The sequence below is a fragment of the Solanum tuberosum genome, unplaced genomic scaffold (assembly GCF_000226075.1).
Source record: "Solanum tuberosum cultivar DM 1-3 516 R44 unplaced genomic scaffold, SolTub_3.0 scf00281, whole genome shotgun sequence".
Lineage (NCBI taxonomy): Eukaryota > Viridiplantae > Streptophyta > Magnoliopsida > Solanales > Solanaceae > Solanum > Solanum tuberosum.
The window spans coordinates 19,945-32,612 of NW_006239206.1; the positions used below are offsets into that span (position 1 = coordinate 19,945).

Genomic DNA, 12,668 nt, shown 5'->3' on the forward strand with positions numbered 1-12,668 from the left:
TATAATTTAAAACAAAAAACAAGAATTATGGAAAGCATTGTTGCTATTTGTGTGTGGCCAATTATGTATTGGTGGCATTATTATAATAAGAAATGAATTTGCCCTACCTAAACCCTTACAACTAGTTAATAGAGCAAGGATTGTTCAAATCAATATAAAGAGAGATATTCTCATTCTTAATTAGCTCCTTTCTGCACGCCCAATGAAATTGAATGAATCAAGAATTAGAATGGATTTGACTCTAATATCATGAAAATGAACTTATCTTAGTCCTAACTCGGCCTCAAAATAGCTCATGAGGAGACACTACCCAAGATCATAAAAGAGGGGCTCTTATGTAACTGTGCATCCAACTAAAATGGTCGTATGTATATGTAATGTATCAATAATGTATTATTATGTATATATGATGCATAACTATGTATCATAGATGTATATATGTTCATATATTATGTTTATACAGTATTTATACATTGCATCTGTTCATCTTCCTCCACGTGTTTTCTTGAATCTCAACCAACTCAAATCTTCTCTAAACATTTCAAATAGTTTTGTTGTTGGCTAGCTCTTATTGAATTGTCTATCTTTTGCATATAAAAAAATTGATTATGAAATAGGGACTCAACACTTTACGATAGCGAAGAATTCTATACGTATCGTGCCCTAAAAGAAAGAAAAAACAAACAAAAAAAGATAATGACACAATAATCAATTGAATTCATTGTTTACTTTCCTTTTTTGATATACATAGATTATATATTGATTATACACTTATTATTCATGAATTAAATACATATATTATATATCCGTTCACTAATTTTAATTTAAGTCCTTGGATGGATGTCTATTAAGTTGATTTAACAATATATTTTTCAAGCAGCCCATGTTGGTCCTTTGTGCCCCCACAAGGAATAAAGTGGACTGAAAATCAAGTGCCAATTTTTCTAGGAATTTCTGCATCCTTTTACGCTGTTCAAAGGAACATAAATATATAAATATGGATTTCCACATATAAAAACACAGCACCAAATTAATAAAAGTTAAGTTGTGTTGGGATATTAAGTCTTGGGTCAACTTGTGTTAGGTAAATGAATTTGATGATTAGAATATGCCAATTTGACGAGTAATTATTATGATAATAATAGTTTAAAAGTTCAAATGATACATGAAGTCAGAATTAAGTGTAATTTGTTCTAGATACACTGTACTTAAATGGATTGACATGTATCTGAGTGACTATCTCACTCATCTCTCTCCTATTTTACATGTCACTCTCCTCTCTCACTCGCCTCTCTTCCTGTATCTAGTATACATGTATTTTGTGTAATTCTCATAATGTATATGGGGATGATTCACATATATCTGGGGATCTCAGTCACCTCTCTCCTTCTCTCACTCGCCTTTCTCTCTATTTTTGTGTATTTGGTAGCAAAAATACATGTATATAGATCAGTGTATCTGACCTAAAATCTGGTAAGAAAGTATTAATTAGTGAACAATATATAATTACTTCAAACTATAAAGAAAATTAGCAAATATGGTAGAAATATTTATCTAATTAGATTGTCTTCCATTTTATTTCTCGGATGGTTCTCGCTTTAGAAAGTACCAGCTTTCACCTTGGTCTACTTTGATTGAATATGTCATGTTTCTAATGTTCTTATCATATTGAAGTGCATGGATGAGGCTTTTCTTAATCGTAAATGACATAGATAAGCCAAACTTTTAACGAATATCATATATAAGCCTTTTCTTAAAGCTGGACGACATATTTGAGCCTTTTCCCTTTTAGGGAAGAAAATAAAATGGTTCTAACCCATTTTAAAAAATCTATTTTTCAAAAAAAAAAATTACCCCCTCCCCCCACCTTCCACCAACCGACCCTAAATTTTTTTTGTTTTCCAAAAAAAAAAAAAATTTACCCCCACCCCAGGGCGCCCCGCCTTCCACCAACCTACCCCTAAATTTTTTTTGTTATCCAAAAAAAAAAATCTATTTTTTCAATTAAGTTTGAAAATTAATTGAATTTTTGAAAATTAATATTAAATTTTTATTTTTTTACCACAATTAAGAATTTTGAGTGGAAATGAAAACTAAGTGATCTATTATGGATCAATATGGATATCCATATTTAACTCATTTTGACCATATTTGTAGAGACTCTTAAAATAGCTTGAAACCCATATTTAACCAATTAAAATATAAGTGATCCAAGTCATTATATATGGGCAAAATTTGCCACCCATAAGAACATGCATTGCAACTTCATTTAGACAGAATATTTGCAACTTTTTATTACAAAGTGATTTAACAGTATGTTCATTGCATCCAAGGAGTATAATTAAGCAAATTTACAGTGGAAAGTCTGTTCGAAATTCTACAAATTCATAGAATAAAGTTCAATTCAACACTTAGTGGCCTTTCTTTTCTTATCTCTCTATTAATTTTCTTGTCCACATTATTCTTTTTTTCCAATAGCTAAATTAAAGTCATGAGCAAAGAAGCACTATAAATAGACAGTTGCTTCAAAGCAGAGAAATTCATCAAATTCATTATCAGTTCTTGTATTTGTAGCCATGGGATTCTTCAAAATCCTTCTTGTTTTCATCTTTTGTTCTTTCCCATGGCCTACTATTCAAAGTGATCTCGAGACTTATATAGTCCATGTTGAATCCCCTGAAAGCCTAATTACTACTCAATCAACGTTAACAGATTTAGACAGCTATTACCTTTCTTTTTTGCCTAAAACTACTACCGCAATTAGCTCGAGTGGAAATGAAGAGGCTGCTACCATGATCTATTCCTATCACAATGTGATGAAAGGCTTTGCAGCAAGATTAACTGCAGAACAAGTGAAGGAAATGGAGAAAAAACACGGCTTTGTCTCTGCTCAGAAACAGAGGATTTTCACCTTGCATACTACTCATACTCCAAGCTTTCTTGGTTTGCAACAGAAAACCATCCTTCTTTTAGTGACGTTGGGATGCCTCCCCCGCCTGCTAAGTGGAAAGGAGTTTGTGAGTCCAATTTCATCAACAAGTGTAACAACAAGCTCATTGGAGCGAGGTCTTACCAACTTGGTAATGGTTCCCCGATAGATGGTAATGGACATGGTACACACACAGCAAGCACAGCTGCGGGAGCCTTTGTGAAAGGTGCTAATGTATATGGCAATGCTAATGGAACTGCAGTTGGTGTTGCTCCTCTTGCCCATATAGCCATATATAAGGCATGTAATTCCAATGGCAAGTGTCCTGACAGTGATATTTTAGCTGCCATGGATTCAGCTATAGATGATGGAGTAGATATTCTTTCAATGTCCCTTGGTGGAGGTCCAGTCCCTTTCCATAGTGATAATATTGCTCTCGGGGCGTACAGTGCAACAGATAGAGGGATTCTTATTGGTGGATCTCCGAGGCCTTTTTATGATGTCCCTATTGCTCTCGGGGCGTACAGTGCAACAGAAAGAGGCATTTTTGTAAGTTGTGCGGCAGGCAATTATGGTCCTTCTATTGCCTCAGTAATAAATGCAGCCCCGTGGATTCTTACTGTAGGTGCCAGCACACTTGATAGAAAGATAAAAGCTACTGTTAAGCTTGGAAATGGACAGGAATTTGAAGGAGAATCTGCTTATCGTCCACAGATTCCCAACTCAACATTCTTCACTCTATATGGTGCTGGAATAAATGCAAAAGATCAATCGGAAACCCCTTATTGCAAACCAGGGTCACTCAATGACCCTGCTATAAGAGGAAAGATAGTATTATGTCTAGCAGGCGGTGGCGTCTCCAGTGTTGATAAAGGACAAGTTGTGAAGGGTGCTGGAGGTGTTGGCATGATTGTCATCAAACCGTCACATTATGGTGTCACTAAATCAGCTGATGCTCATGTTCTTCCAGCATTGGATGTTTCAGCTGCAGATGGATTAAGAATTCGTGCTTATACAAACTCAACATTAAACCCTGTTGCTACAATCACATTCCAAGGAACAATAATTGGAGATAAAAATGCTCCAATAATTGCTGCATTTTCTTCTCGGGGACCAAGTATAGCTAGTCCTGGAATCTTGAAACCTGACATAATCGGTCCGGGTGTTAATATCCTTGCTGCTTGGCCTACCTCCGTGGATGACAACAAGAACACCAAATCCACATTCAATATTATATCAGGCACCTCAATCCCTTGTCCTCACCTTAGTGGTGTAGCAGCTCTGCTGAAGAGCGCACATCCTGATTGGTCTCCTGCTGCTATTAAATCTGCAATCATGACAACCGCTTACACGTTAAACCTTGCCAATAGTCCAATACTAGACGAAAGGCTCCTTCCTGCTGACATTTTTGCAATTGGTGCAGGACATGTTAATCCATCGAGGGCAAATGATCCAGGACTAGTTTATGATACCCCATTTGAGGACTATGTACCTTATTTCTGTGGTTTAAACTACAGCAATCAAGAGGTAGGTAAATTATTACAACGTCAGGTGAATTGTTTGAAGGTGAAAAGTATCCCTGAAGCACAATTAAACTATCCTTCATTTTCCATATTCAGACTTGGATCAACTCCTCAAACATATACCAGAACGGTGACCAACGTTGGTGATGCGACATCATCTTACAAAGTGGAGGTAGCTTCACCAAAAGGAGTTGTCGTGGAAGTTAAACCCACAGAGCTAAATTTCTCCGAGTTGAACCAGAAGTTAACATACCAAGTGACATTTTCCAAGACAACCAACAACTCAAACTTTGTGATTGTTGGGGGTTTCTTGAAGTGGACTTCTAATAGGCACTCAGTGAGAAGTCCAATTGCAATTGTGTTAGACAAGTGATAAATTGGCTATATAAGTGCATAAGTACTCAGACATTTGATTATAGTGAAAATGTTGTTTGTTTACACAATAAACTTTATGTTACTTTTTCATTATTAAATGTATTGTTTCAATAAACTTTATGTGATTGAAGAATGCAAAAGCATATCCTCTTTGATATTAGTGACTATGCCCTGCTCAACTTATTAATAAGACAAGAAAAATAATAGATCTTTCCTATGAATTTCCTGGAAAAAATGTTACGTTGTAATTAATTCAATGAACTACTTTTATTTTTTTAACATGTAGTGGCCAATTGAAAAATCTATAGCCAACCTATACATGTCAAAAGACCAAGTCCAAATTCTACAATTGAAGGGGACCAATGTATATCATCCATGGTACATGTTTGTCTTGCAAAGAAATTAAATTAACCAACTTTAGTTTTGTTATAATTTTCACAAAAAAACAAGAATTATGGAAAGCATGGTTGCTATTTGTGTGTGGCCAATTATGTATTGGTGGCATTATTATAATTAGAAATGAATTTTGCCCTACCTAAACCCTTACAACTACTTAATAGAGTAAGGATTGTTCAAATCCGTATCACGAGATATTCTCATTCTTAATTAGCCCCTTTCTGCACGTCCAGTGAAATGGAATGAATCAAGAATTAGGATGAATATGACTCTAATATAATAAGAAATGAATTTGCCCTACCTAAGCCCTTACAACTAGTTAATAGAGTAAGGATTGTTCAAATCCACATAAAGAGATATTCTCATTCTTAATTAACCCTTTCTGCATGCCTAATGAAATTGAATGAATCAAGAATTAGAATGGATTTGACTCTAATATCATGATAAGAAGATGAACTTATCTTAGTCCTAACTCAGCCTCAAAATAGCACATGAGGAGACAGTGCCCAAGATCATAAAAGAAGGGCTTCTAACGGTACATCCGTCAAAAAAAATTCCAACTAAAATGGTCGTATGTATATGCAATGTATTAATATTGTATAAAGGCCTAACCCATCAGTGGCCCACTAAAGTTGACACCAATTTTTCCCTTAGACACCTTAACTAAGCTTTGTTCATTTTAGACACCTCATGTCATGCCCCGTTGTGTCATTTTGACACTTTTTACTGACATGGCATAGTGAGTGTAATACACTCAATACCAGCGCGTGAAAGGCTCATTTAATATTTTTATTTTATTTTTTTTCATTTTCTTCCTTATTTTTCAGCCACCATCTCTCAAAACTTGAACTCTTTCCATGGAGAAATAGTTTTTGATGATGCTACAGACAAATAAAACGAATTTCAACACGAAGGGATTTCACAAAAAAATAAATTTCAACACATTAGAAGGGCTACGATTCATGTTTTCGCAAAGAAGAAAGGCAAAGAACAATGTGTTTTCTTGAATCTCAACCAACCCAAATCTTCTCTAAACATTGACTCAACACTTTACGAAAGCAAATAATTTTATACGTATCGTGTCGCAAAAAAAAAGGAAAAACAAACAGAAAAAAGACAATTACACAATAATCGATTGAATTCATTGTTTACTTTCCTTTTTTGATATACATATATTATATATTGATTATACACTTATTATTCATGAATTAAATACATATATTATATATCCGTCCACTAATTTTAATTTATGTCCTTGGATGGATGTCTATTAAGTTGATTTAACAATATATTTTTCAAGCAGCCCATGTTGGTCCTTTGTGCCCCCACAAGGAATCAAGTGGATTGAAAATAAATATATAAATATGGATTTCCACATATAAAAACGCAGCACCACATACTTAAATTTGGAAAATTTGTTGTCACCTATATAATATAGCATCCTTTGATCCAGAATCTTGACAGTGGCTTCAAAAATAAAGTCTTAGTCTTTGGTAACTTCAAAAAGTAATTGTGACATTAATGCTAAACTTATTAATAAGACAAGAAAAATAATAGACATTTCCTATGAATTTCCTGGAAAAAACGTTACGTTGTAATTAATTTGAATGAATGTCTTTTATTTTTTAACATATAGTGGCCAATCGAGAAATCTATAGCCAACTATACATGTCAAAAAACTAAGTCCAAATTCTACAATTGAAGGGGACCAATGTATATCATCCATGGTACGTGTTTGTCTTGCAAAGAAATTAAACTAACCAACTTTAGTTTAGTTATAATTTACACAAAAAAAAAACAAGAATTATGGAAAGCATTGTTGCTATTTGTGTGTGGCCAATTATGTATTGGTGGCATTATTATAATAAGAAATGAATTTACCCTACCTAAACCCTTACAACTAGTTAATAGAGTAAGGATTCTTCAAATCCGTATAAAGAGATATTCTCATTCTTAATTAGCCCCTTTCGGCATGTCCAGTGAAATGGAATGAATCAAGAATTAGGACGAATATGGCTCTAATATAATAAGAAATGAATTTACCCTACCTAAACCCTTACAAATAGTTAATAGAATAAGGATTGTTCAAATTCATACAAAGAGATTCTCATTCTAATACTCGGCCTCAAAATAGCTCATGAGGAGGAGGGGATTCTTATGTAAATTTACATCTGACAAAAATGTTATCTCCTGTATTCAGGTTAGCAAAATCTTAAAAAGAAAAAGATGAAATAGACAGAAAATAAATAATCCGAGTTCACAGAACCCACTGTGTTTTCTTAAGAAATTTAATCCCCTCAAGTATCCGAGATTGTAGATTAATTCCTCCCAAGATAAAACGGATTAACTATTAGAGAAATAGTAGTTCCTCAAACTTCAATAATTTCAGCGAACTCAAGAACAACAACGAGAGAACACACAGACTCAGTTGATCGACAATTTGATTTGTAAGAAAATGTATGCAGAGAGAAAAAAATTCAGTGTTTGAAAAATGAGAAAAACCTCTCTAATTATAGCCAATTGCAATAAGGAACGCGTCTGTTCGGACAATGTTGTGAACGCATTTGTTCAAACATGTCTTTCCAGAACGTTGTGCCTTTTGGGAAAAATAATGTCTATTCGGAAGGAACAAGTCCCTTCAGAACGACTTTACCGTTACGCACGAATTTTTCAAATAATTCTGTTGCGCGAAATTAATTAACATTCTGAATTAATTTTTATGAGAATATAGGAAATTAATTAATGAGATTGATTAAATAAATTTTGCCTAAAAATATTATCAATCAAATCATTTGCCAAAGCCAAAGCAGAGCGAACGGCGACAGCGCGAGGAGACACCTTCTTTTAACCCTTTAAGATCTAAAGGAAGTGTTTCCTGATATAAGGACAATATTTTTCCTTTCTTCTACCAATATGGGAGAAATGACTTTTCATCTTCAAAGACTTTCCATTTGAAATGACTTTTCATTTTCCTCCAAATTGGTTCCCCTACATTTTCCAATTTCTCATTCATTCTTATTTCCCATTCACACATTGCTAAAACCAAAAAAAAAAAAAAAATCCAACTAAAATGGTTGTGGTATATATATGTAATATATCAGTATTGCATATTAATGATCAAAATCTTACTAACAAACAATAGAAGATGGGGAAAAAAAAGGAGAAAAGAAGGAACTTTACCATAGGAGTACATAGAACCGCTAGTGGAAGAACCCAAGATGACAAATTTGTATTTGATAATGGTATATATTGATTTAGCTGCAACTCTTCATATTCTTTAATTTAAGATTAAAAGGGGGAGAACCTTGATTCATGTACTTATTTAAGAACAATTATTCAATTTTAATTATTTTACCAATTACATATGACTTAAAATTCTAGAAATCCTAATTGACTCTTGTTCTTCTACATTACCTTTCTAATAAATAACTTGCCATTCAAAAAATAATTAAAATATTATTATTTAATATTTAATTATTAGGTGTTTAATTTAGCTTAGGGGTAAAATGGTAATCCAACTTTTCATCTTTGGAGCTTCCCACTTTTAATAATATATGATATATATGTGTGTGTGTGCGCATGTGCGTGCATGCTTTCGTGTGTGTGCCCGTGCACGCGTGTGTGCGTGTGTTATTGTTATTATTATTATGATAATATAATATGATGACGATGATATGATATGATATGATATGATGATGATGATAATTAGATGAAATATACATATAGATTATAGATGATAAATATTATTAAATTAGATATTTCAATTAGGAATTAATCTAAGAAAGTGCAAAAGTCATTAGCATTTTTATAAAATGATACAATTTAATATTTAAATTAAATAATTAAATATTTTATAATATTTTAATTAATAGTAGGGGTAAAACTGTAATTCAACTTTTAACTCTTTTTGTTCCCACTTATAGTAATACTAGTCCTTGGACACGTGCTTTGCACGTGTATTCCATACAATTATAAACTACACAAACACACACAGTCAAGTGTGAACCTGTGTGATCCAAACAGAGTCCATGCCCACACTTCAAAATTCAAATATGCAAAGGATTTCACGGATCAATTACATCTATCTGAATTTGAGTTTTATTACAACATAAGCTTTTCAGAAATACATATTATACTAAAAGAAGTGAATATGATGCTAGCTTAACAATAATACAAAAAGTGGAAACTATTTGTAGCTAAATCAATTGGAATAGATTTACCTGAAGTAGACTCTTCTTGGAGGAGAAATCTAACCGAAAAAAGGCAAATGAAATAATGGGACAAACCCACCTTATGATGCACTTTATAGAGTATTTTAAAGAATATGAAAAGATGGACCAGAATAAATATCACGGAGAAGATAAAACTACACCTATGTACAACCAGTAAAAATCAAGAAATTGAATATTAATAAGTATAAATGAAGAATGTAAAAAGACTCTATGAAAGATGAAAGAAAGAAAATTTAATGAGTGAAATAATTTAGGGAACCTATACACATGTGACATGACCATAATTTATTGTTGTTACACAATGTCTTCCTCACCCTCACCAAACGTTTTTGTTCCTCTAAACATGTAGTGAAGGAGAAGGTGAAAGAGATAAATAAAATTATGGCAGTAAACATTTTCAGAAAGCATTAATATAGTATTTGATTCATTGAATTTGAGGGGCAAATGAATTTTGTTATATTTTCTTATGTAAACAAAAGTTATTGAAATGAAGATTTGCTTTTACTTCAAGGATAAAATGGTAAACTAACTTTTGATTCATTACTATTATGGATATTAGTTATTATTTATGAATAATAACTCAACTTTATAGGGTTATTTTGGTATTTCAACTTTTAACTTTTTTTGCATTCATTTTTAGTGAAATAAAATTAATAATTAATACTGATATTATTGTAGTAACTCAACTTTATAGGATTATTTTGGTATTTCAGCTTTTAACTTTTTTGTTCCACTTTTAATATATATATATATATATATATTATAAGATAAATTTAATTAATTTACCAAGTATATAATTCATCATTAGTTTGTGCTAATTATAACAGAAGAAAATCAAAGTTCAACGATTGCAAGCTTCCATAGTAAGTATTTATTGAAGCAATTACTTAGCATTTAATATAATGTTATGAATATAATTCATCTGAAAATTTTTATTCCTTTGCACGGTTGGAGTAACTGAGGTACACTTAAGGGTCATTTTAACTGTATAAATATATTATGATATTTATTATAATTATTGTGTATTTATATTTTTGTTCATAAATATGTAATAATAGTGTTTAATAGAAAATACAATAGTTTTTATTTATATTTAATGTATATTTACATTTTTGTCCATAATTATTATGATATTATAAGGATATTTTTGTAATTCAACTTTTGACATAGAGGCTTCCCACTTATAATATAATATGATATGATCCGTCTACTAATTTTAGTTCAAGTCGTTGGATGGATGTCTATTTAGATTAATTCTTCGAAGAAGGATCCAAAATAGCTGCATGTTTTTGAAAACAACTACACTTAACCAACAAGCAGATCTGACAGTTGCAACTTTTTTTATTACAAATTGATTATTTAGCAGTTAAATATAATATAGTGGATGTCTTTAAGAAAATAAAACTATAGAATATAGTTCAATTTAGGTAGTCTCATTCACACTACTAACCTTATTTTCTTATCCACATGGTCTTTTTTCCACAATATTTTTTCTAGAAATTGAATAGGTCAATAACAAAACACTATAAATAGAGAGTAGCTTCAAAGCAGAGAAATTCATCAAATACACTTTCTAAAAACAATATCATTTCTTGTATTAGCAGCCATGGGATTCTTGAAAATCTTTCTTGTTTTCATCTTTTGTTCTTTCCCATGGCCTACTATTCAGAATGATCTCGAGACTTATATAGTCAATGTTGAATCCCCTGAAAGCGTAATTTCTACTCAATCATCGGTAACAGATTTAGACAACTATTATCTTTCTTTTTTGCCTAAAACTACAACAATCAGCTCAAGTGGAAATGAAGAGCCTGCTAGCATGCTCTATTCCTTTCACAATGTGATGAAAGGATTTTCAGCAAGATTAACAGCAGCACAAGTGAAGGAAATGGAGAAGAAACACGGCTTTGTCTCTGCTCAGAAACAGAGGATTTTCACCTTGCATACTACTCATACTCCAAGCTTTCTTGGTTTGCAACAGAACATGGGCTTGTGGAAGGATTCCAACTATGGGAAAGGCGTGATCATCGGAGTTATAGACACTGGAATTTATCCTGACCATCCTTCGTTTAGCGACGGTGGGATGCCTCCTCCACCTGCTAAGTGGAAAGGAGTTTGTGAGTCCAATTTCAAAACCAAGTGTAACAACAAGCTCATTGGAGCCAGGTCTTACCAACTTGCCAATGGTTCTTTGATAGATGATAATGGACATGGTACACACACAGCGGGCACAGCTGCAGGAACCTTTGTGAATGGTGCTAATGTATTTGGGAATGCTAATGGCACTGCAGTTGGTGTTGCTCCTCTTGCCCATATAGCCATATATAAGGTATGTGGTTCCGATGGCAAGTGTTCTGACAGTGATATTTTAGCTGCCATAGATTCAGCTATAGATGATGGAGTAGATATTCTTTCAATATCCCTGGGTGGATCTCCGAGCCCTTTCTATGACGACAATATTGCTCTCGGGGCGTACAGTGCAACAGAAAGAGGCATTCTTGTAAGTTGTGCTGCAGGCAATGATGGTCCTTCTACTGCCTCGGTAGGAAATGCAGCCCCGTGGATCCTTACAGTAGGTGCCAGCACAGTTGATAGAAAGATAAAAGCTACTGTTAAACTTGGAAATAGAGAGAAATATGAAGGAGAATCTGCTTATCGTCCAAAGATTTCCAACTCAACATTCTTCACTCTATTTGATGCTGCAAAAAATGCAAGTGAAACTCCTTATTGCAAACCAGGGTCACTCACTGACCCTGCTATAAGAGGAAAGATAGTATTATGTCTACAAGATGATGTCGTTTCCAATATTGATAAAGGACAAGCTGTGAAGGATGCTGGAGGTGTTGGCATGATTATCATTAACCAGCCAAGTTACGGTGCCACTAAATCAGCTGATGCTCATGTTCTTCCAGCAATGGATGTTTCAGCTGCAGATGGAAAAAAAATCCTTTCTTATATGAACTCAACATCGAACCCTGTCGCTACAATCACATTCCAAGGAACAGTAATTGGAGATAAAAATGCTCCCATAGTAGCTGCATTTTCTTCTCGCGGACCAAGTGAAGCTAGTCCTGGCATCTTGAAACCTGACATAATCGGTCCTGGTGTTAATATCCTTGCTGCTTGGCCCATCTCTGTGGATGACAACAGAAACACCAAATCCAGATTCAATATTATATCAGGCACCTCAATGTCTTGCCCTCACCTTAGTGG

At 33.4% G+C, this 12,668-nt stretch overlaps 1 protein-coding gene and 1 pseudogene across 2 annotated transcripts in view; both read left to right on the forward strand.

The window, feature by feature from the left end:
• Positions 1-2,465: 2,465 nt before the first annotated feature.
• Positions 2,466-4,915, forward strand: LOC102595699 (subtilisin-like protease SBT1.7; annotated as a pseudogene). The gene is made up of 2 exons (XR_001474931.1): positions 2,466-3,322; positions 3,401-4,915. The product of XR_001474931.1 is annotated as a subtilisin-like protease SBT1.7 (transcript).
• Positions 4,916-11,031: 6,116 nt separating this feature from the next.
• The window catches only part of LOC102589706 (subtilisin-like protease SBT1.2), a 6,272-nt gene continuing 4,635 nt past the window's right edge, over positions 11,032-12,668 (forward strand). Inside the window, exon 1 of the mRNA XM_015314142.1 lies at positions 11,032-12,664. Within this exon, the coding sequence (XP_015169628.1) occupies positions 11,062-12,664 (1,603 nt within the window). The 5' untranslated portion in view covers positions 11,032-11,061. The remainder of the gene's footprint in view (positions 12,665-12,668) is intronic.